At 44.4% G+C, this 25,972-nt stretch overlaps 1 protein-coding gene across 2 annotated transcripts in view; it reads right to left on the bottom strand.

The window, feature by feature from the left end:
• LOC147706850 (exportin-5-like) overlaps window positions 1-25,972 on the bottom strand; it is a 2,308,032-nt gene that overhangs the window by 894,047 nt on the left and 1,388,013 nt on the right. For both annotated transcript variants that reach the window (XM_086926017.1, XM_086926018.1), the window contains exon 25: window positions 9,868-9,914. In XM_086926017.1, coding sequence (XP_086782143.1) covers window positions 9,868-9,914 — 47 coding nt within the window. The remainder of the gene's footprint in view (window positions 1-9,867; window positions 9,915-25,972) is intronic.

Raw genomic sequence — 25,972 nt, 5'->3', positions numbered from 1 at the left:
AGGTTTTGTAAATGCAAATTCCTAACTATATATGGTCTATAACCTATGGTTTTTTCTGTGAATTTCATTGGTTTTTTAAAAGCTAATATCTATAGCTGTAAAATATATTCTTTATTAAGTGACGTATCACGTAGCCCGTGAGACGCCTCATGATGCATCGCATAACCGTGACGTATCGTCTCTGCAGCGCAAACCAAACCCAAAACGTAAGCGCGCCAAAACACTCTTAAAGTTATATATATATTTTTTTAACCTTAATTAGACAAAATCCACACGTGCACATATCACAAACGTTCAAAAAACACAATATGTCGGACTCCCGTTACGCTGCCGGTTAGCTGCCCGGTTAACGTACCAGGAAGCACCTTTACCGCGAAAAATCACATTTTTTTTTTCACCCCCCAGGGAACTTTAATAGCCCCCTCATCAATCCTAGGGGTTCAGGAGGGGTCTGCCTTACCCCTTTCATTCATTTACACCTTTTTTCCACCTCTTGTCTCTCGATCCCACAGAGAGACAAGATGGCGGCCGCTCCAGACTGTTTACAATGATAACAGCCAATCAGCTTCTCCTCAGACTCCCGTTACACTGCCGGTTAGCTGCCCGGTTCGCGTACCAAGACGCGTCTCTACGGCGAAAAAATCGGATTTTTTTTTTTTGGGCCCAGCGTGGCTCTATAATATCCCCTCATCAATCCTAGGGGGTCAGAAGGGGTCTACCTTGCCCCTTTCCTTCATTTCCCCCTTTGTTTTGGCCTCCTCTTGTCTCTCGATCCGACCAAGAGACAAGATGGCGGCCGCTCCGAACTGTTTACAATGTTGACAGCCAATCAGCTACTCGTCAGACTCCCGTTACACTGCCGGTTAGCTTCCCGGTTAGCTGCCCGGTTTGCGTACCAAGACGCGTCTCTACGGCGAAAAAAACGGATTTTTTTTTTTTTTTTTGGGGCCCAGCGTGGCTCTATAATATCCCCTCATCAATCCTAGGGGGTCAGAAGGGGTCTACCTTGCCCCCTTTCCTTCATTTCCTCCTTTGTTTTGGCCTCCTCTTGTCTCTCGATCCTACCGAGAGACAAGATGGCGGCCGCACCGGACTGTTTAGAATGTTGACAGACACCGGAGAGCCAATCAGCTTCGCTTCGCAAAGTTCCGATAAGCGAAAAGTACGCGAACCGGATCGCTGCCCGGAGCGCTGTAACAGATATATATCTTGATTTAAACGTTAATTTCTCAAAATCCACTGAAGCACATATATTGAGACCTAGCAAAGGCACATCGGGCTAACAGTCCCTACAATTTTGCCAAGTTTCGTGCAAATCCATTCAGCCGTTCGAGCTAAAAGTGAGTCCAACCGCCCTATGGAAAACTCAATGTTAAAAACGCGTTTTGGGACCCCCCTTTTTTCTCAGCCCCCCCTTGACGAAACCCCCCCAAATTTCCAGGAGCTGCTCAGAAACAAAATGTGCCATTTTCCTGAAAATTTCAGCCGATTCCGTCCACAAACGCCAAAGTTATTAGACATAGAATTTTCAGAAATCCCATAGGGAAAAAATCCTACCTATATATACCTACTGGCGACCGCCAGTAGGTAATATATATATATATATATATATATATATATATATATATATATATATATATATATATATATATATATATATATATATATATATATATATATATATATATATATATATATATATATATATATATATATATATATATATATATATATATATATATATATATATATATATATATATATATATATATATATATATATATATATATATATATATATATATATATATATATATATATATATATATATATATATATATATATATATATATATATATATACATTTTTTTTTTTTCAAACCAAGTGCCCAAAAAGCAAAGACGCAACAGCTGACTCAGGAAAGCCTTTTATTTCAGGTAAAACAGGAAGCCTGCATTCCCATCAAAATATCAGCTCTGATGTCGATTTCAGCCGACGCATTTCAGAGCTCCTGCTCCTTCTTCAAAGGCTCGATATTCAATTTCACGCTTGTGCTGAAACACCCATGAATATATAATCAGGCACCCTCTAATGGGCCACTGAGGTGAGTAATTTCACATTGCCTTCCAGAACTTGTAGTGTGCATCAGAGTTAATTCCTACCCAAATGGGTGCTGTGTAATTCGAGCAACATGCAGATTTTAGAACTGACTTGCACTCTGAGGCCCATTGGAGGACATGGAAATGAATTGGTAACAGCTCGAATTACACAGCACCCATTTGGGTATGAATTGACTCTGGTGCACACTACAAGTTTCAGTTCAGTACCTGGTGCACACAGTCGTCTATGTTATGTAGAAAGTGTCATACTGAGACAATTCTATCTAATAACTCAAGGCTACTTACAATACTTAGTATGTAGTACGTAGACTCTTTGCCGTGTTGGAAACTTTTTCTGCAGAACCAAATACTTGTGTGGAACCACTGTACACCAAGTTGCCAACTGCCCCCTGCACACAGAGCTACTATACAGAACTACTATTCAATACAAATATTTATAACATTTTCAATACCTCTACACACCTATGAAGCATTAGCAGCACATGTGTTTTGTAAATACTTACACCCATTAACTGGACACAAGCTGTACAAAATTAGGTAGAGAAGTAATACGGTAGTTACACGCCACTATATAATGTAAAACAAAAACTAAAACAGTCATTGGATGATATAACCAATGATGTCATCAATTATGTCATAGAACATGTCATGAGTGATGCAATAAGTAAGGTCATGAGCAGTGCATGGTTAGGTTGCATGTTATAGTTAGCTCTGCTAAGGCAGAGAAAAAGACAAAGCCTGAAGCTCCCTAACATACTGAGCCATCATAGTGGCAATCAAGAACACACTCGTTAAATGAAGCAACTGAAGACAGTTTAGCACAGGCTCAATTGGTGAACTCACAAAGGATGTGCACACTAAGTTAAGGACCCACTGAGGTAGAAAAAAAGGAGAAGGGGATCAAATGGGTCAGCTCATTCAGAAAACAAATAACTATAAGAGACTTAAAAACGACAACTGATTTGGCAAAGAAAAGCTGTTCAGCTGTGGGAAAGCGATTGACAATGCCACTGCAAAGCCTTGCTTAGTCAAGGCGCGAAACACAATAAATAAGTACACACTGTGAGAGTCAACTTTTTTCTCAGCGCACCATGAAACAAAACAAGACCAATTACTATAATAAACAGATTTAGTGGATGGCTGACAAACTAACCAAATTACATGTGCAACCTTCACAGACAGAGCAAAGAAACCAAGACTGCCCATCTTAATCTCCAGAGATGAAGGCGAAGGTTCTTGAACTTCGGATGCATTGCAAGAGATGAACTGGGATTAGTAGGAGCAGAAAAAGTACAGGCGGAACAGGACTGAGTACCACATCTTCCCTAGACAGTACAGTGCAATTAAGATCATCTGTGACAAGTCCTGGTACAGCTTTCTTCAAACATGAAGAATCAGATGGAAGGTGTGAAACAAGCAGCAGAGACAGAAGCCCCACCTCAAAAAACACATCTCCCAGAGATCCTTACACTCGAAACTATACAGCATGGTGATTACTCTCTTCAGTTGCAAAAAGGTCCACTGGAGGATCTCCCCAAAAGATATAAATTAGACCACCTATGAGTGGTCGGCAAGATGTAGCCAAGGTCATCAAGATGCATATTCAGAACACGCCAGATATTTCAAGAAGAACAAGATATCACGAGCCTAAGTCCAAGACCATAACCTCAGTGGGTGCAGACAGTGGATGTGAGACCACATTCCTTTGCTTGTTGGCGTACCACACATAAGCCTTGTCGTCCATAGAAGCTAAGGGGGAGTGGCTAACAGCCAAACATGAATTAGGGAGCCTCTCCCTCTGCGCCCTTCATATTTTACCAAATCTGCCCTGTAGAGAGACACAAGGAACTGCTGAGATGCAGCATATAACAGTGAAAGATAAAGAAACACAAACTAGCTAGTTTTGCACCATAGTGCACCTGAGGGATGAACCCTAAAAGCCTCGGAACCCCCAGGCTTGACTGATTAGAGCTGGACACCCAGCTGATGAGCCTGGAGCTGTGCAGATGCTGGGAGAGTTACTGAGGCCAGGGGAACGTGAGGAATGCGACCTGAGGAGGGGCTGGCGGCAGCATCGGAGCTCCCGCTCAAGAAGAGACCGTGCGGCCTGCTTCGATTTAGATCTATATAGTAGGCCACTGCCGAGCACGGGTCACACAAATTAGAGCAGCGCCCCCTGCAGGAGTCAATGAAGTAAAGTTGGTCATCGGAACCCCCCACAGAGGTAGTCTGACACAGGTAACTCTCAATTGAAGAACAACGTGGGACGTGGCCTGAACTGCACGGTGCAAGGGACAGGCCAGAGGTGCGACGCACTGAGTGATGCTGGAGAGTGACCTCATATGCATATTGGATGACTTAGGATGGTGGAATGTGCACTGCACTGGGTCCTTAGTAGGCCCAACAAATCAAAACCTGCTTTGGACATGAACAGTGGAACAGAACGGCATGGGTTGTCCAGGGCGGTGACTGGCGGGTCTGCACCTTGGGCTAGGCAGGGAAACAGCGCCAGGCTTGTAAGCCTAAACTGTGCCGCTTGACATTGTCTTACCATGAGCCTGCACTACCCCCCATGACAACGGCAGTGAACTAGCCCTAATGTTGACTGGATGCTGGCTGTTCTCACCTCACCCCTCTCGGGTGCCTGGTGGGCACTGTGGCTAGGTTAACCGCTGCAGATCTGATTTTGGGTTAATGCATCCCAAAAGCCTAAATACCGGTCGCAAAGGGGCCGATTCTGCGAAATGGACGGTTTGCGATCCGTATTTAGGTTGATGCATGTGCCCGGAAGAGTTTTCGCAGACCCAGTGATTTAAATACACACAGTTGTGCCATGCCCTGGTGTCATGTTTAATAGAATGGCCTGAGGTGCTGTATGAGGCACCACTGGTAACCAGGGTAGTGATGCGAGAGCAGATTAGGGGCAAGTACATCAGATCGACCAACTTCACAACTTAATGGCATCTATGGAGTCACCCCTCCCACTAAATTTCCTCATATGGGGAGAGTACTCAGCAATAATATGTGGCTGTGATGGGAGTCTTGATGCCTCCTGGTGCACTGAAAACTGACCTGTCCATAAAATCCTAGAGGGGAGAATTTTAACATGCCAGAGGGTGTAGCAGGTAAGCATGACCAAATCCTGAAGGTCATACGAGACATGAGAACAGCATTAGAGTCCCAAACAGATGCTGTTACAACTGATCTCAACCTCTTAAGGGACAACCATTGGAAACTGAGCAATGTGTTCAACAAACTGAAATCAAAAGGAACAAAATGATGGACGGTATGCTGAACAATGCAAACATTCACCCCCATTCACAAAGATCTGGGTGTAATCCATCGATCTTTTGCTCACCACACCACCTCAGTTTGGACTCAGCCATATACAAATCAGTCTTGACCCTGCTCCTTATGGGAACAGTCAAGCTCGGAATGCCAAGCCAGGTAATCCCTGGACTGGAAACAAGCATCCTGGGACCGGTTTCGGGGCATCGCCCATCATCAGTGATGGTGGCTTAAATTCAGTAGCAAAGTGAGCATGGGACCCACGTCTGGGCATACCCTTCCCACATAGGGCAACAAAAGCAAAAGGATCAAATGATGGACGGAATGCTGAACAATGCAAACAATCATCCCCAGTCAAATGAAATCACCATCAAAGACCTGTTCCCCTGCACTACAGAATTTAATAAATAAGTGACAGACTTGCAGGACAGAATGTCATGGATGACTGCACTGGTGAATTGGAGGGCGAGCCCAGAGGAATAATCTGCAAATAGTGGGGTTATAGGAGTGCACTGAAGGAAATAACGCCTCACAATACAGAGACATAGGTATAGAGAGGCATAGCCTCACTGCAGGCTTTCTTTGCATTGGAACATGCGTACATAGTTCCAGATAGAAAGCCACCGCTAGGTGCCCCGCCTGATCATTGTATTAATACTAAACTATTGCGATAGAGACACAATATTGTAGAAGGCTAGATCCGCCAGCCCGATCACTGTAAAGAATTTCAGAGCTATGATCTTCCCAGGCTTAACATTACCAATGAGTGGGAGTGGCGAACAATCAAAAAATCTCCAGAACAAATCTGTGTGGATCGTCAAGCTGCTATTGAAATGGCAACTACTCTCCTGGTGAAGGGCCCCATCACACCAGAGGGCCACTGACAATGGTGAAGATTTGGGGATTTTTCCCCTGGTCATGTCCCTAACAGCGGACAATATCCTTTGATCTGTTTCACTTAACTACTTGTTTATGTCATGTTTGCATGTTATGGGAGACTAAGGCTATAACCCTGCTGGATAGATCTGATATGTAAAGTTGCTACTGTGATGATTTACATGTGCGATTGAGGATCCAGGGAGCGGCATCTGCTACGGTTACCAGACCGACTCTTGAATACTATTCAGAACCTGAAAGCTACCTGAAAACCACCATGACCCCTAGCCATCAGACATCATAGCTCAGGTTACTCCCTAACAGAGGAACACACCGCAACCAATAACAATATTTCACAAAAAAGTGGTCCCAATGGGGAAGTGTAGCCCTTGACTTCTACGACAGAGTGTTAGGATCAGGGTACAAACACCTCTAATACAATGAGCTCAAAGCTATATATACAATTTATTCTTAGAGATTTCAATTTAATTCATTAGATTTAATACAATTGTAAGGTGCTCCTAGGGTGAACAGCCATTAGTGTGCAGCTGTTTGTACGCATGCTGTTACTTCGCAAGCGTTACTACGCATGCGATGTAACAACGCATTGCCTTTAGTACGCGTTCTGTTACATCGCATGCGTAGTAATGCCGCACGCGTAGGGGCGTGCGCCGCTCTTGGAGCTCGTCACGGCAGCCATTTGCCAGATCTAGGTAATCACATATTACCGATTCCTAAATACCGAATTTTACTGATTCGGTATTTAGGAATCAGTAAATGTGATGTAGGTAATGATTTGGTAAATGTTACCGAATCGGTAATACTCAGTATTACCTTCCCCTTTGTGAATGTCTGTAAATGTATTTTCTAAGAGCAGAAAGTGGTCCCACGTACCACTGCCTGATCTTAAAAAATGAAAGGAAAAGTTTTCATTTTCTCTTTTGTAAAGCATCCTGTTTTTCTTTAAAGAAAAGGGGTTGCTCTACAAAAAAAAGATTGCTTTATTGAAAAGCAATCATGGATATGGTGGTCTGCTGACCCCAGCAGGCCACCATCCGCGTGATTTTCCAAGGGTGTCACAAATTGCGACCTACCTCATTAATATTCATGAGGTAGGCCATTTGCGATACCCTAGGAAACGCAGTAAGTGTTAAACCCACATTCATGCATTACATTTTGTATTTTTCGAAATGCGAATCGCAAGAACGTGCAATTAGGAAATGGCAAAATGGATTTTTGATGCATCTGGCCCTTAGCATTTTATGCAATTTTTTGTAAGGTTCTACTTTATTTATTTAATTTATTTAACAGGATGTATTTATGTAAAGTTGAGCTGTTTTTATATGTTTAACGACCAATGGTCTAAATAAACAATCTTTTTGACTGACTGCAGTAACACAGGCAGCTTACTATTTGACTGCAATTCAGTAGCTTTGTGCGGACTCCTTACGGATATTTAGGAATGCCCTCTGTCATCCAGCCCATTTGTTATACAATATGCTATAAAAAGCATGCAAATCATTGTTGACTGAGTAACATTAATTAACATAATAACTTCGAAACAAACTTAGAAACGTTTAGGAAAGAATGCCCTTAATACGTTGACATGACTGGCACCAGGCAACGTCATGTGTTTGAACTATATATTTATTGAGGCAGAAGGTTATAACGGAGGGGGTGGGCTTAAAACTTCAACTTTTTAGAAGACTGAGGGGCACATGCATCAAGCCCGCATTTTGCAATTTCTAAATAGTGAATTTTACCAATTCACTATTTAAAAATCGCAAAATGCAATGCATGAAGGATTGGCAAAAAAAATTGTGATTCCTTAAAATTCCTTAATTGCGACTCGCAAATTGTGAATCGCAATTAAGGAATGACTTGCCATTCATTCCTATGGGTCTAGAGGCTCATAGGAATTAATGGGAAGCCATTCGCAATTTGTGAGTACCAAAAAGGAACTAGCAAATTGCAAATGCAATTTGAAGAGTGCTAGGGGGCCTTAAAGGCCACCCTGATGCACCCCCAAATTTGGCATGTATGCTCAAGTGGCGCACATATATGCCCTAAGGGCATATGTGTGCGCCACATGGCACTTTGAAAAATGCACTTTTGTGCATTTTTATAAATTTTTGCAAATTACCATCAACTTGCTGTTGATGGTAATTAACATGTCCTAAAAATGCATAGGAAAGGCTTCGATGCATCCCAAATAGGGAATCGCAATTTGCGATTCCCGAAAAGCATTCCGAATTTAGGTAATCGCAAAATTTGCTATTACCTATATTGCGAATGGGTTTTGTGTTAATGCATCCCAAAAGCCTAAATTCCGGTCGCAAAGGGGCTGATTCTGCGAAATGGCCGGTTTGCGATCGGTATTTAGGTTGATGCATGTGCCAGAAGAGCTTTCACAGACCCAGTGATTTAAATACACACAGTTGTGCCATGCCCTGATGTCATGTTTAATTGAATGGTCTGAGGTGCTTTATGAGGCACCACTGGTAACCAGGGTAGTGATGCGAGAGCTGATCAGGGGCAAGTACATCAATTAGCAAAACTCTAACTACATGCACAACTGTTTAAGTAGACTCAGAATGTCGTGCATAAAGAACTTGGGTCTGCTGGAAGACATACATTGAAAGGCAGAATTGATGTACACAAGGGAGGTAGCGATAAATGAAAACTATGCCTTGTCAATTGAAAATGTTATAAAGGGCCTGATATAATACAAGTCAAGTTATATAAGATGGCTGGGACAGCTATTTGTACGTAAGGGACATTTTAGGTGGTGGATGTGCAAGTTATAAATAAAGGAAATAAAGGTTAGACTTATTTCTAACTTTGCTTCTATTAAAAGTGAGTTGTAGACAGAACATTGGGGTAAATGGATGCAGAAAATCAGGCCATTTTAAGCTGCCTCCCGCTGTAGTAAATACTTAAGAACCTGTATTACACCAGCATATGTCTTCCTAGAAAATTACAATTAACAGAAGAATTTCAAACGCTGGTAAGTGAATCTTTAATCAAACTGAATATTTTCCTGAGGGTATTGTTCCTTTATCAGATACCGCCATTCCTTAGCCCCAAGCTGACAGAGACCCATACTGATGTGACAGATTTGTATGTAGTAGTAATAAAGTGAGGATTGATAATAGCGTCTTGAGGTTTATGGGAAAAGGAGAGTCTGGGTTGGCATAATCATTCAAAAACTTTGAGGCTCTCATACAAACTACTTTTACTTTGAAGATTCTTCAGTTAGATCGAACATTATAGATAAGGTATGAAGTGATAATCAAAATTTGCTGGTGCCACATAGTTAGCCTCAGTCGTATGTAATGCAGAATTTACCCTAGATCTGGGTCCGGAGACATTTAATTGTGCTGATGGAAAGGAGAATGAAGAAGCCAGTAGTACACAGCTTTTTTTAAGACGATGCTCACAGGATGAAATAAACTCCTCTTAAGGTGTAATTTTTAAATTGGTTCACATTAATTAAAACTATTATTTTTAGATGATATTAGAGGAAACTAATAGTATTAAAATTAAAAATGGTCTTGCTTATGTGACTATATTAAAATCCTTACATTGGCAGGTTCAGCTCCTTGATTAACTTCCACTTGTAAGACAGCCTCTGCAAAACAACAAATGAAAAACACATCATAAAGTCTTTTCTTGGAAACATTTATTAAACTGCCAAGACCGGTAGAATTATGTTTCAAAACAAGAACAATATTATGTGGAATGGGTTGGTTATATTCAGGGATATGGGCAATGCAAAGTTTGTAGCTTATAAAGTCGATACAAGCATGATCTAGTAACATGAATGCTCTTAATTTAGATGAATACAGTATTTACCTCCTGTAATATTTCTTCTGATGGACTCAATCACACGTTTCTGAGGTGAATCTCCTAGCCACACATTCAGTAGGCTGCGCTGTCAGTGATGAAAGCAGGGTGTATAAATGTGGCACAGATGCTGGTGATATTAATTTGCACTATTTTCCTGTAATCCACTGAGGCAATAAATTGCAGAACTCAGAAAAGAACTCTCAAGGACCTTTTCAAAACAACTAGCCTTATAAGCAGAGGGAAGTAGGGAGCAGTGAGGAGACTTGGGAAGAATTGTACCCATCGGAAGGGTTATGTTACTTAGCCAGTAAGCATCTATTCTTGGCATGTAGAGCTGTAGATTCACCTGCTTTGCATACTCCTGCCATCTAGTGTTGGGTCTGGATGTTTGCAAGCTGTTTTTCTTCGAAAAAGTATTTTTCAGTCACAAGGTACGGTGACTGCTCCTTTCGGTGATAGTGCTGTTTTCTCACAAGAGGATGAGAATGGAGTAAGTGAGTGTAGTACAGAGATGTTCATGGGTATGGAATGGAATGAGATTTTTAAAGCGCATGGCTGCCCAGGAGCGTCCCAGCGCTGACAGAAAATCCAGGAAGTCAGGTCAGGCGGAAGCGAGAAGAAGGTCAAGGGAACAGCCACGTCTTCAAGGATTTACGGAAGGACAGAAGATTAGGTTGGGCACGGAGGTCCAGAGGGAGAACATTCCACAACTTGGACGCCTGACAGGGAAACCGCCGGCCTCCGGAGCTTGCTTTCTTAATCCTGGGTATTTGAGTGAGGTGGACATTAGAGGATCTGAGGGTTCTGGTCGTGATATAAGGAATCACGAGATCTTTAAGGATAGGCGGGGCGTTTCCATGGAGGATTTTATGAGTTAAGCACATGGCCTTAAACTGCACCCTTTGCTCCACAGGAAGCCAGTGGAGTGCTCTGATCGCCGGTTTGGCAGAGCAACGATTTTTTGTGCCCGTGAGAATCCGGGCGGCCGCATTTTGTACCACCTGCAGCCTGGCTATAACTTTTTTAGGTGAGCCGAGATATAGGGCATTGCCGTAGTCCAGTCTAGACAGGATGAGGCCCTGTAGGAGTAGTTTTTTTGACTGGAAAGGAAGCAGGGGGAGGATCTTGCGGGTGGTGCGTAGTAGGCCAAAGCATGTTCCAGCTGTTTTTCTGGCCTGAGTGTTAAGGGTTAGGTTATGATCCAACCAAATCCCTAAGCTTTTGATGTCAGTTTTGGGGATTGGGGGGGCCCATACTCGGGGGCCATAGAGATTCCGGACGAAAATGGGACTGATTACCCATTACCATTATCTCCGTTTTATCCCAATTAAGTTTTTAATGGGAGGCGTTCATCCAACTGACTATGTCCCCCAGGCAGGAGTGCAGATCAATGGTGGGGTTATCTGGCTGGCTGAGGGACACAACCAGCTGAGTGTCGTCCGCGTAGGTCAGAAGTTTAATACCATACGGGACGACAATTTTTTCCAGGGGGGACATATACACGTTGAAGAGCGTTGGGCTCAGTGACGAGCCCTGAGGCACTCCGCAACGTATAGGGGTCTCCCTGGAGATGAAATCACCCTCCGCCACCTGGAAAGAGCGGTTGTGGAGATAGGATTTAAGCCAGGAAAGGGCAGATCCTGAAATACCAAGATTTTCAAGCCGCTGTGCCAGGATGCTGTGGTTGACGGTGTCGAATGCCGCGCTAAGATCCAGGAGGATCACTGCCACTGATCCTCCTGCATCAATGATCTTCCTAGCCTCTTCGACAACCGCCACCATCGCTGTTTCTGTGCCCTGGCCCGGGCGGAAACCGGTCTGTGATGTTTTGAGCAGATCATTGGATTCCAAATAATTTGATAGCTGCGAATTGATGTATTTTTCAGCCATCTTGCTGATGCCAGGGAGGAGGGAGATCGGCCTGAAGTTAGCCAGATTGCCAGGGTCAAGGTTGGGTTTTTTGATTAGGGCTTTCACCACCGCCTTCTTCCAGCTAGTGGGAACCGTTCCTTTTTCAATTGAGGCGTTTATTAGGTTCACCATAGGTGCTAGGATAGTAGGGGCGACTTGTTTTAGATGTCTGACTGGTGCTGGGTCATGCGGAGATCCGCTTTTGAGGGATTGAAGAATGGGCTCTAGAGTTTCCTCACTGATTGAGGAAAACCTGATTAATTCTATATCCCTGTTCAGGCACTGCAGAGAATAGGAGGGAGAGAATAAGAGGGAGAGGGGTCCACAGGGAGAAGAGGGGGGAGGTGTTGAAGAATGTTTTGTATTTTCAGATCGAAGAATGTGGCTAGCTCGTTACAATGATCGTCCGAGAGATTGTGCGTAACTGAAGGTACTGGAGTCTTTAAAAGTTTTTTCGCAATTACAAACGTTTCTCTGGACGAACATGCTGCCTTGCTAATTTTTTCATTGAAAAAGGATATTTGAGCGTTTTTTAGAGCCTTTTTAGGGCTCGGACTCCTCCCCACTGTAAAGTGGGAGGAGTTTCGAGAACTAATGTTAAAGAAGAAAAAAAAGTATCTCCTAGGGCTTTTGCCGAGACAAATTCCACACATTCCTTTGCGTGTTCTGTCATCTGGCCAGTGATTCGTGTTCGTTGTGCTGTCGTTTTAATAGGCTTGAAGTGATAGGGTAAATGTAGTTTTGTTCCGCCATTTTGGGCATATTTCGTTCGTGCTCGCGCAAAGAAGTACATTAATTATAATTAGGAGCTGTCAGGGTGCCTCCGTAAGTGAATGCAGATGGCCGGGCGCGTTCACCATTCAGCAGCGCTCAGCGCGCAACTGCTGCATGCCAGGCCGGGAAAGGGACCATAAAGTAACATCTCAGTAAAAACAGGAATAAGTGAGCCGCTGGTGTTATTCCTGCCCAGAGCACATCAGGACAGTTTCACAGCACGCTGGGGCCCTGTCCGCCATTTAACAGTTGGATAAACTTCTCCTGCAGGGTCACGCTTATTAAAAGTCGAGGAGGGAGTACAAATTGCCTGCGGTGTGCAGGCCGCTGTGAAGCCAGATGTGGACGGAAGACCCCGCAGGGGGGGCCAGACTAGAGCGCGCCTTTGATCGCCGGCACGAATGACAGAAGACACCGCGGAAGCATATATATAATAACGTTATTTGTTTGTACCGTCTTCTTAACCCTGAGTTTTTGAAACGACCAGGCCGGCATCTGATCTCAGGCAGTGAACCCATTTCAGATGTAACCTCATATAAACAGTTTTCATGGGCGGGGTGAGGAAGGCAGCCAGTGATCGAGGCGAAAGCGCTTTCAAAAGTCGCAGCAAACTTTCCGGAAGCCCAGATCCTGCTGTTGTGAGAGCTTTTCTGTGTGATTTCCAAATGCGTTCTCCCTCACAGAAGGAATCCTTCCCCACCACAAACATTTAAACACATTCTTCAGCAGGGTTTCGGCTGCTGAGGGCGGCCTGCGCGCTGCAGGTAACAGCCTGCTCTTTGCTTTCCTGGTTTCGCTCTCACTGGGGACCCGAACCCACATCCCCTCGCATTGTGACCTTTCACCTCCTGCGTACCCCAGACCCACACAGTAGCTGGACCGTGTATGGACAAGGGTGCATTGTGATGGAGGAGAGCAGAAAGGTGGCTTTCAGTGTTTTTGGAATGTGTGGTTATGTGTGGAAGTATTTCAATAAACACTTTGAATCAAAGAAAAGTGAGGGTAACTTTCAAATACCCTTTGAAAATCTTTAAGTGCAGTTCCTGTACTTTTCTTGAAGAAAGGGCAGCCTTATAGGTTTTCTTTCCAGTAACTATTTTCTCCGTCAGGCTTCCGGCACCTCCGCCTATCTTTGCTGTTTCAAACTGCACTTTGACTTACTCAGACTAATAGGTGTGAAGAGAGAGTGATCTTTGTTTCCCCTGCTTTGCCTTTTTCATAAACCTTTCCACTAGCCCCTTGGTGCCCAGTATAGGTCCACAAAGGCATCCTCTTTGCCAGAAGTTCAGGGTATCCATGTAAAATAAATGTACATGTAGTGTATCCCAGTGAAACTCACCTACTTAAACCATGGCTATCTTATAATTCCGGTGTGAATCTGTCCCTCCTGGACGTATGTTGGACACTCCTGCTACACTAGTTTCATCTATTAACCTTGCAAGCTAGTCTTTTAGGTCAAGTTGGTGCTCTCATTTTCACTAATATGAAGAGTTCAATTTTTTGAGTGATGTCTTCTATCATCTGATTCCACCCAGCAGCAATATTGCCCTTAAGTACATCTGAAGTGCATTTCCCATTATCTTACTATACCCCAAAGCCCTCTTTCTGCCCTTCAGGGCATATTTTAATAGTATGGCTTTTCTTGTAGTTCCACCAAAGAGCACTTATACAGCCTATACGGGCATGTTTTGTTCTAAAAGTAAAACAGTTCAAAACTGCTCTAATTGGGTGGAACCAGATAGATCGATTACTCGTATGAGATTTTAGGTGACAAAGTATGTGGTGATGTCATTGACCTGTTGGTACATGGTCACAGAATCAATGATAAACCTAAGGGTATTGGGTTTTTTTTGGTTTCGTAATTGAGGCCAAGACCGAACTTTGCAAAAAACACAGGCTGTGAACACATTGTGTGTGTTTTAATGTTGCACTTCGTTGTAAATCCTTGACATACCTTTTTTTGCACTTTGGCTGCAGCTTGTATAAAGAGACTCGCCATCCTAAGTGTGCAATTCATTCCTTTCTTAGTTCGTCTCACCTCCTCCCTTCTTTTCTACTCTCCCCCCGCCCCTCCTATTTTCTTGCCATCGCTGGTTGCACTCTCTCCTCTCCGCTACTAGTAATACCCGATGCAGAGTGGCGGCGCAGAGTGGCGGCGCAGAGTGGCGGTGCGGAGGTGCAGAGTGCAGAGTGGCGGCGCAGAGTGGCGGTGCAGAGTGGCGGTGCAGAGGTGCAGAGTGCAGAGTGGTGGTGCAGAGTGGCGGTGCAGAGTGCAGAGTGGCGGTGCAGAGTGGCGGTGCAGAGTGGCGGTGCAGAGTGCAGAGTGGCGGTGCAGAGTGCAGAGTGGCGGTGCAGAGTGGCGGTGCAGAGTGCAGAGTGGCGGTGCAGAGTGCAGAGTGGCGGTGCAGAGTGGCGGTGCAGAGTGGCGGTGCAGAGTGGCGGTGCAGAGTGGCGGTGCAGAGGTGCAGAGTGGCGGTGCAGAGTGGTGGTGCAGAGTGGTGCAGAGTGCAGAGTGGCGGTGCGGCGGTGCAGAGTGCAGAGTGGTGGTGCAGAGTGGCGGTGCAGAGTGCAGAGTGGCGGTGCAGAGTGGCGGTGCAGAGTGGCGGTGCAGAGTGGCGGTGCAGAGTGGCGGTGCAGAGTGGCGGCGCAGAGTGGCGGCGCAGAGTGCAGAGTGGCGGTGCAGAGTGGCGGTGCAGAGTGGCGGTGCAGAGTGCAGAGTGGCGGTGCAGAGTGGCGGCGCAGAATGGCGGCGCAGAGTGCAGAGTGGCGGTGCAGAGTGGCGGTGCAGAGTGGCGGTGCAGAGTGGCGGTGCAGAGTGGCGGTGCAGAGTGGTGGTGCAGAGTGGTGCAGAGTGCAGGTGAGTGCAGAGTGGCGGTGAGTGCAGAGTGGCGGTGAGTGCAGAGTGGCGGTGAGTGCAGAGTGGCGGTGAGTGCAGAGTGACGGTGAGTGCAGAGTGACGGTGAGTGCAGAGTGACAGTGAGTGCAGAGTGACAGTGAGTGCAGAGTGACAGTGAGTGCAGAGTGACAGTGAGTGCAGAGTGACAGTGAGTGCAGAGTGACAGTGAGTGCAGAGTGACTGCAGAGACAGTGTGTCAGGGTGCACATTGTGTGAGTGTGCAGAATGAGTGTGCAGGGTAAACAGTGTGTGACTATGCAGGGTGACATTGGGAGTGTGCGGGTGAGCAGTGTGTGAATGTTACGGGGCAGTGTGTGAGTGTGCAGAAAACACCACACACACATAACGCACACACAAACCACACACCTCAGTCTCTCAACACCACACACTTGTCACCACTCAACACAACACAGTCACCACCACACTCACTCCCCAGGCTCACCCCCACAGACTCACCAGCACACACTCACCAGCACACAGAAAACAACACACACAACAACACACCCCCAGCCGTCAATGAATGCTTTCACCATGCACAAACACCAAAACCAATCATCCATCTGTGCACGCTTTTACCAAGCACACACCCACCAGCCGTCAGTGCACCCTTCCACCAGGCCCACACACCTCCAGCCGGCAGTGCACTTTTCCACCAAGCAATCGCAGTATGGTACACTTTACTTTTAAACATATTCATATAAAGCACAGCATGCCACCATTGGTAAAATTACAATTCAACCAACATACTTCCACTACACACTACATGCACACACTCCATAACACATGGCAAAAAGACATTGGCATTTACAATGCCATTAGCTCAAACTCAAATAAATCCGAGCCCGATTGCATTTCTAATGCTTGTTATAATTGAGGATAGTCCGCCTGTAATCATTTTTGCTATTAAGATCGAAGTCTTTCCTCCATACTCTTTCCGCTCTCTAACAGATTTTTTTTAAGAGGCGTACCTCATGGGTGAACCATGGGGATGTGGCTTTTTTCCTCGGTTTCAGATGAGGTTTTTTGGGGAGGACTGTATCAAAAGATTTAGTGACCCAGGATGAAAATTCCGCGTCAGCCAGATAAGGGTTCGAACTGGGATGTGGTCTGGTGTCCTCAAGAGCTTGTTTCCATTTGTCATAATCTAGTTTCGCCCAAGGACGGGATGGTCTACCAGATGCTTGGGAGGGAGGAGAGATCAACTGAATACGCCAACTAAAGGGAATGAGCAGATGGTCAGACTATGGCACAGGGATTAGAGTTTCCACCATGAGGTCAGGAAAGTTGCAAAAGATGGGATCAAGCAAATGTCCACGATTGTGTGTGGAAAGGATCTTCTGTAAGTGCAGTTGATGGGCTGTCAGGTCTAGAATCAATTCTGTAGCTAGTTTGTCTTTACTATTTTCCATATGGACATTGAGGTCCCCTAAGATAAGGAGATTAGGCCGTATACTGGCCATGGCCAAGGAGCATTCCAGAAGAGAGTTATGGAATTGCCCCATGGTTCCTGGTGGGCGGTAGATAAGGACTCCTGAAAGGGAGATGCAAGGGGACATTTGAATAGTGAAATGAGTATTTTCACAGTCCGCCAGGGGGCTGTCAAGGAATCTACATGGGAATGATTCTTTAAAAATGACAGCAATTCCTCCTCCCCTGCCCTTGGGACGGTTCAGATGTTGAATAAGGAATCCGTGGGGAAGAGCCTGGACTATGTCGGCGTCTGAATCGAGCGCAAGCCATGTTTCAGTAAGAAACAAGATTTCTAGATGGTGTTCCTCGATAAGTAAGTGAATTTCAAGGGCATGTTTGGGCAGAGACCTGCAATTGATTAGGGCCATATTAATAATCGTCTGGGTAGGGTCCTTGTTAATAAAGGGAGTGCATTTGAAACAACAGTGGGGGCAATGGGTGAAACAAGAATCTCCTCTCAATACCTGAGAACATGGCGGTGGAACAAGCCGGTTAAGGTGGAGTAAGGCATCCCTTGAGTATCGTGTCCTCATCTCAGCCCCCGTGCCTGGCTCCTGGCTTGTACTGGCGCGGACGTGCTTGCCTTAGGCGCGCCTTTGGCGCGCCATCGTCGCGCCCGCTGCGCGTCCTGGGAATGCACATGTTTTATAGGAGTGAACTGCTAGCGGGGGCGTGGCCTCACGGTAGTAAATAATGAGAACTGCAACAACTACAAATGCCCATGGAGGTGTGAGGGTGCATGTGAATCTACAGTTCTACAGGCAAGAACAGATGCTTACTGGGTAAGTAACAATCAGTTTGAGGCATGTGTGCTGTAGATACACAAGCTTTGCATAGACTATATAACCGTATTATCCCAAAGTGGTAGCTAACCGGTAGGTGTTGCAGTTGTTTGAAAAAGTTTCTTTAGCACTGCTTGCGCCACATTGGATTGTTGACGTGTCAACACATCCACACAATAGTGTTTGGTAAAAGGGATGTGGTATGGACCATGTTGCTGCCTTACAGATGTCAGCTATAGGAATGTTACCTAGAAAGGCCATAGATGCTCCTATTTTTCGAGTGGAATGCGCTCTATGAGGTATAAAGTTCTTTTAGCTTTAGCATAGTAAGTTTAAATGCATTTAACAATCCATCTTGAAATACCAGATTCAGAGATAGGATTGTCTTTGTGAGGTGTAGCAAATGCAACAAACAGTTGCTTTGTTTAGTACGAGAATTTTTTGTCTTTTAATATTATGTAATAATGCTCTTTTGACATCAATTGTGTGAAGAGTTTTTTCTGCTACTGAGTCAGGTTGAGGAAAGAACACTGATAACTCAACTGATTGGTTAATATGAAAAGCAGATATCACTTTTGGAAGGAATTTTGGGCTGGTGCGAAGAACTACTTTACCTTTATAAAGCTGAAAGGAGAGCTCTTCTAAGGTTAAGGCTTGTTGATCAACTCTCCTTAATGAAGTGATAGCAATGAGGAAGGCAACCTTATATGAAAGAAACTGTAATAGACAATTGTGTAATGGCTCAAAAGGTGGACCCATGAATCTTGTAAGCACAATGTTCAGAGTCAAAACTGGTGCAAGAGGAATTTTGGGTGGTATTACTCCTTTCAGGTCCTCCATAAAGGCTTTGATAAATGTTGTCTTTTTCTTGCAAATATGCAGCTACTGCTGCAAGGTGCAATCAAATGGATGTGTAGGCTAGACCAGATTGCTGTAAATGCAAAAGTTAATAAATAATATTTTGAAGAGAGGTGTCTAGCGCATTAATTTTGTTGTTACAATATACAACAAATCTTTTCCATTTTACCGCATATCATGCTCTGGTGGTAGGCTTTCCTGCTTCTTTAAGAATAGTCAAACAATCTTGCAGCAAATTTAAGTATTCAAATTCTATGACTTCAGGAGCCTAATTGATAGATTGAGCTCCTTGGATTTTAGGTGTCCGATGTCTCCATCGTCTGAGTGAGATGGCTGGAACTGAGATGCAGTTTTTTATGTGGTACCACTGATAGCTACAAGAGTGTGATGAACCACGGTTGACAGGCCCATGTGGGAGCCACCACAATCAGTGTGTGAGTTTCCCAGAGCTTCCGAACCAGAAACGGAAGGAAGGGGAGAGGCAGAAAAGCATAGTCAAATATCTCTGTTCAATTCATCCATAGGGCATTGCCTTTGGATAGAGTGTGTGGGAACCTGAAGGGCGATGTTTGGGCAAGTTTGAGTTGTCCACTGTTGCAAACAGATCTATTTGTGAGAATCCCCATTGTTGAAAATATGGAAGGAGAACTTGGGCGTGAAGTTCCCATTTGTGTATTTGTTGCTGTATCTGGCTGAAGAGGTCTGCAATTTGATTGTTCAATCCTGGGAGGTGCTCTGCCAGAAGATGAATTCTGTGATGGACTGCCCAATGCCAAATGGTCTGAGAGAGGCGTGATAGTTGCAGAGAGTGTCCCCCCCCCACCCCCCCGTTTTTGTACATAATACATAGCTGTCATATTGTCTGTGCGGATTAAGACAATTTTTTTTCTATGAGGTGAGACTGAAAGGTTTTCAGTGCAGATACACAGCTAGAAGCTCTAGATAGTTGATCTGGAGACTTTTGTGGCTGTTGTCCCACCAACACTGAATTGTCGAGTTCTGTAGATGTGGAACCCCAACCTGTGAGAGATGCGTCTGCTGTTAGCACGATCTGTGGAATGAGGTAGATGAAAGGCCGCCCTTTTGATAAGTTTTGTGAGTTCCACCACTGCAGAGAGCGATGGGTGTGGCTGTCTACCAACACTAGATCTTTTAATTGACCCTGTGACTGATTCCACTGACGTGCTAAGCATTCTTGTAGAGGCACTATTGCAATGCAAGACGCCATCCTTCATAACAGCTGAATGAAAATCCTGACGGCCAAGTATTGATTGGTCTGAAACTGTAGTAGCAGAGTTTGAATATTTTGAATTCTGGCTGCATTGGGAGAGGCTAGAGCTGTGCGAGTGTTTAGAGTCGCTCCCAGATCGGACTGTATGTGTGAAGGCTAAGGATGAGACTTCTGTGCATTGACCATGAAACCCAATTGGTGGGGTAGGTCTAATGTAGTCTGAGTGTGTTGTAAACATTTTTGGTGTTTGCTGGCTTTGATGAGTCAGTTGTCTAGGTATGGGAAGACATGAATCCGTTGTCTTCTGGGGTGTGCTGGTACTACTGCTAGACATTTTGTAAACACTCTGGGAGCAGTAGTTATTCCGAATGGGAGTACTTTGAACTGATAGTGTTTTTCGGCTACCACAAATCTGAGATATTTGCGATGTACTGGATGAACCGGAATGTGAAAGTATGCGTCTTAAGTCCAGTGTAGACATAAAATCATCTTGCTGTACAAGTGGAAGCACCTGCTGAAGCGTGACCATGTGGAAGTGTTCTGATAGTATGTACAGATTTAATGTCCTTAAGTCTAAAGGAAAATGCTACTTACCAGTATGCATCTGTTCTTGGCATGTAGAGGTGCAGAGTTGCACACTATGCATAGATTGCCACCTAGTGTTGGGCCCGGATGTTTGAGGTTTGTTTTTTTGTTTTTTTTTTTTGTTTTTTTTTTTTGTTTTTTTTTTTGTCCTCATTTGCCTTACCCACTGCTTAGGAAGTGCCAACCACCTTGCGTGTCCCCAACCAAGAGAGGGAACCAAGAAGATGAAACCCATCTCTGGAACTGGACTCCGAGATATTTTACTGGTGGCAGAGAAGTCCCAAGGAGAAGGGAAATGTAAGTTCTTAATCTGACTCCATCTAGGTATGTCTCAACCTGCAGGACCAAAACACCGTATCGGGGCCAGACCCGGTCCAAGGAGTAGTGTTGGCATAATCATAGGACCCGGGGAAAAAAAAAAAAAAAAAAAAAAAACCCCGGAACACTATCTCCACTGTGTCAACAGATCCCAAAAAGCCAGATTACGGTTATTGCAAGCCCTAGCCATGTCCACCTTTGATGTTTCGTATAGTGACGTGAGCCAATCCGAATATATTGGAGCAGATTTTTCCACCCACTTTATGCAGATCTGTCTCCTAGCCAACAGAATAGCATAAAACAGAAAAGATCTTGCTTCGCCAGAAATACTGTCCTCGATTCCAAAGATGATTAGTGGCAATGAAATTACTAATGAAGTGTTCATAATGCAATTTAAGGTAGATAGCACTTCCTCCCAGAACTGACCGATGTTGGGACATTCCAAGAACATGTGAATATCTGAAGCTCCTGGTAAATTACATTTGTTACACTTCTTGTCTGGGAGAAATTTGGAAAGTCTCTGCGGTGTCATATAAGCCCGGTGTGCTGTGAACAAATGGTTACGCCTCAGCCATGATGGTTTCACCACTTTATGGAGGAGCGCAAAAGATCTTAACCATATCTCCTCACATTGTAAGCCCATTGTCTCGCTCCACAATTCATCTGGAAGGGTGAAATCCCCATCGGTTTCCTCCAGAAGCTGCCAATACCAGAAGGCCACCTCCTTACCACCCCTAGGTCTTTCTAGTAGCAGCTGCTCCAGGGAGCTTGATTTCCCGAATAATGCATCTTTGCGCCGCTGGGCTCTCCCCCAGCTTTCCAGCTGAATGAATTTAAATCTAGAGAAAGCTGGGCCTATGCGTTCATGCAATACATCCCAGGGAAGTATCGATCCATCCACCAATAACTCTCCCCATCTAGTAATTCCTGCTTCCTCTAGTGATGAAGATAAGCTGTCCCTGAGACACTCCGGTAAACCCGGGGAGTCCCATATGGGAGCGAAGTTGGAATAGTAGGACAGCCCCAATCTACTTCTAATGGCTAGCCAACCCCTAGCCCAAGACTGTATAATTTTCAGTCTTATTTTCTTGAAGTATTTCTGACTCCCAAATTTAAATAAAAATCCGTCAACTGGTAAATTTGCTCCGGTTAACATGGCTTTATACATTGCCACCTCCAGAAGACTCGATGGTGTTTTTAGTAACATCCTGGAGTAGGACAACTGAAAGGCCCAAGCGTAGTATACTAAATCCGGTAGGGCTAGGCCCCCCTTCTCCCTTCTCCTCCTCAACTTCTTCCACGCAATTCTAGTTGCCTTGTAATTCCAAATAAAGGAGTTAAGCTCTCGCTGACATCTGTCCAACATCTTCACATCAAACCCCAATGGAATGGCACCAAATATAAATATAAACTTAGGAAGGATAGACATTTTTATTAAGTTGACCCTCCCCATTATGGAAAGTGGCAAGTGTGTCCAAGATTTCAATAGGCTCTTACATTCCCTGAAAACTCGATCTAGGTTAGTTTGGGCAATGGTCCCAATGTCTTGGGTGATTCGGATCCCAAGATAACGCATAGAGGTGGTGATATTAATGCCTAACCGTGGGTCCTGGATATTCCAGACCATAACCTCGGTCTTACTTGAGTTAATATTGTAGCCCGAAATCTTACCGAACTCTTCCGCCTTCTGAATCACGGCCGGGAAGGACAACACCGGGTCCGAGGTAAAGATTAAGATATCGTCGGCATATAGTGCCGTCCGCCTCTCCCAATCCTTAAACTTGAATGATGGTATATTTTCGTCTGCTCGCAAAGCCTGGGCAAACGGCTCAATGTACAAATTGAAAAGGAGGGGAGAAAGCGGACAACCTTGCCTCGTACCTCTGGTGATCTTAAAGGGGTCTGTCAATATTTCGTTAATCAGCAGCCTAGCCGAAGGGGATCGATAGAGTAAGGCAATAGTTCTGCGAAAGCCCTCCCCAAAGTTAAACCTTTTTAGCACTTCGTTTAGGTAGGGCCAATTGACCCTATCGAAGGCCTTAGCTGCGTCAAGGGTTAAGGTGGCCAGTGGTAGGGAAAAAGCGGAGGCTATATCTATAGCCCCTACCAAATCATGTGTAAGATCTGAAAGATGTCGCCCTTTAATAAAGCCTTTCTGATCGTGATGAATAATGGTGCCCATTACCTTACCCATTCTTGCTGATAGTATTGCGGCAAAGATCTTATAATCACTATTCAGTAAAGAAATTGGTCTATAGGACCCACATTCTGATACGTCCTTCCCCGGTTTGGGTATAAGAACAATAGTGGCCTCACCCCAAGATTTTGGAGGTGGCTCTCCTTCCCTGAGGATAACGTTAAAAAGAGTTGTCATTACTTGGACGATGTTCTCCCCCAATACTTTATAGATCTCCCCAGGGAGACCATCTGGACCAGAAGCTTTCCCTTTTTTTACCTGTCTTATAGCTTCCTTTACCTCTACCTCTGTTATTGCAATCTCTAAACTGTTGCTCTGTGTTGTTGATAAGGTTGGGAGCACTATTCCATTCAGCCACGTGCTTCGTGCCATCTGATCATCAGGCAGTTCTTCCCTATAGATAGTCTCAAAGAATTCATAAAAGGCTTTACCTATCTCGTGACTAGCTGTCCTAGGTACCGCCTCCCCTTCCACCTTGATTTCTCTAATATATTTCTGAGCTTGGTCCGATTTAGTTTTCCACGCCAGTACTCTACCCGCGGCCTCACCAAACTCAAAATGAGAGATCTTACTTGCCTTCCATCTTTTGTTAACCCTCTCTTGTAGTGTATTTTCTAGTTGGTGCTTTAGCTCAGCCAATTTTAACTGCTCTTCAGGAGATCCTAGAGACTGACCAAAATTGGATTCTATGCCCTTCATTTCTTGTTCCAAACTATTTACTATATCTTTGTATTTTTTACTCCGATATGAGGATCTATTAGTGATGCAGCCTCTCAAAAAGGCCTTAAAGGCCTCCCAAACCACCACTGGAGTGGAGGACTCCATATTAATTTCAAAGAAGGCATTTGTCTCTGTGGCCAGGAATTTCACTTCATCTTCTTCAAGTAGGAGTGTTCGGTCAAAAGACCAAGAAGGATGTTGCCTCCTACTGTCTGATCTAATTGAAAAGACAAGGGCTGAGTGATCTGACAGGTGAGATGGAAGATAATCAATCGCTATTAAAGCGTCTTTCAAATTATAAGTAAACAGAGCATAATCAATTCTGGATGAGTGCTTAAAACGACTATTCCGATATGAGATCCCCAATTTACTGCCTACTCTTTCCCGCCAAGGGTCCGCCAGGCCTAGCTGGACCATAATAGCTAATAGAGTTCGCCTAGACTTTGGTGAACTACAGGCCCGTGAATTTGCTGATTTATCTAATTTAGGGTTCAACACAATATTAAAATCGCCCATCCAAATCACCGGGTCCTGAAAAAGTAGCAAATGGTTTCTGACGGCATCCAAATGCGACGGATCATCTGAATTTGGTCCATAATAGCCCACCAGGGTGTACCGTTGACCCACCAACTGAACTCTCAATATCAGCCATCTCCCTGTATGATCCTCTATACACTCCAAGATTTGGGCTTTCGCGGCTCTTTTAAAAATAAATATAACTCCCCTAATGTTAGCATTGTGGTCGGTAGAGCTGAATTTATCCACCCATTTCTGTTTTTTAAGTATCTCTACTGCCTCTGATTTAAGAAGGTGTGACTCTTGAATTACAATAATTTGCGCCGGGGAGTCCCTCAGATACTGCATTATACGCTCCCTCCTACTTCTCCCTCGTAAGCCATTGACATTCCAAGACAAGTAGTGGAGAGCTGTCATTTTACCACCGCTACCCCCCTCGTATCAACCTCTCTCAGTAGCTCTTGCGGGAACCTTAATTTTTGCCATTTTTGATGTTGGACAGATGTCAGGAATAGACTTTCCGAAAAATAGTAGGCAGACTTATGAGGATATTTTACTTTATTCCCCTTCCCCCCCTGCACCCACCCTCCCCAGGAAAACCCTCCCCTACTTACTCTGGCCTGGTGGATGGCCAGTTTTTCACCCACTACGACTCTCCAACCTCACCTCTATCCTTTTGGAATAGTCTATAGACATATTCAAAACAAACACGCTATTAAAAAGAGTCATTTGTATAGTGACGTCAGGGGACACTTACAAGGTGAAAGGAATACGGTGAGAGGGCCACACTCGAATACACACAAACCATATTAGATTTTAATTTAACTTGTGTTCCCCCTACACTCACTTTTATCATGGGGTAAGTTAGGAGAAAGATAGAGAAGGAATTTGTTGTTATATCATTACTAGTAGCAGGTGCAGTTGTGTGTTATTTTTTTTTGCATTTATTTATTTATTATACCTCATTCCTACTCACCCCCCTTTACTGTTTCCCTTCCCCCTTTTTTTTTTTTTTTTTTTTTTCTTTTATAAGGTTTTTTTTAATCAATATATATATATATATTCTTTTTTTTTTTCCCATACATTTTTCTTCCTACCATGCTTATTACCTATTGTGATACAGGGCTATTTAGACTTTAACATAACTGGTATAAACCAGACGTAACTTGTAATGTCGGATCACTTATCTCAGACCCAAATAACCACTATCCCATATACTGAGCCTGAGCCTGGGCATGATCTCTAATAGATTCTAATAGCTCATCTGCTTCTGATGGTAGCCGGACATTATGCATTTTATTGTTGTACATAATACGCAGGAATGCTGGGAACCTCATCTGGACAGTGGCGCCCAGAGCTCTAAATTTTTCCATGCGCTGCCCCAACTCCCATTGCCTGTCAAGCGTGGTTTTAGATAGGTCTGATCGCACCTCAAAAGAGAAGTCCGGGCCCTGTAGTGATCTAGCTTTCAGTGCGAGGTTCAAGATCTTGTCTTTAAGTGAGAACGTTAGGAAGTTAATCAAGACCTTTCTAGGTTTGTCTCTCCCTGGCTTTAGGCGAAATGGGTCGCGGTGCACTCGCT

The sequence above is a fragment of the Lissotriton vulgaris genome, chromosome 6, assembly GCF_964263255.1.
Source record: "Lissotriton vulgaris chromosome 6, aLisVul1.2, whole genome shotgun sequence".
Lineage (NCBI taxonomy): Eukaryota > Metazoa > Chordata > Amphibia > Caudata > Salamandridae > Lissotriton > Lissotriton vulgaris.
This window is presented reverse-complemented; position numbering and strand designations above follow the sequence as displayed.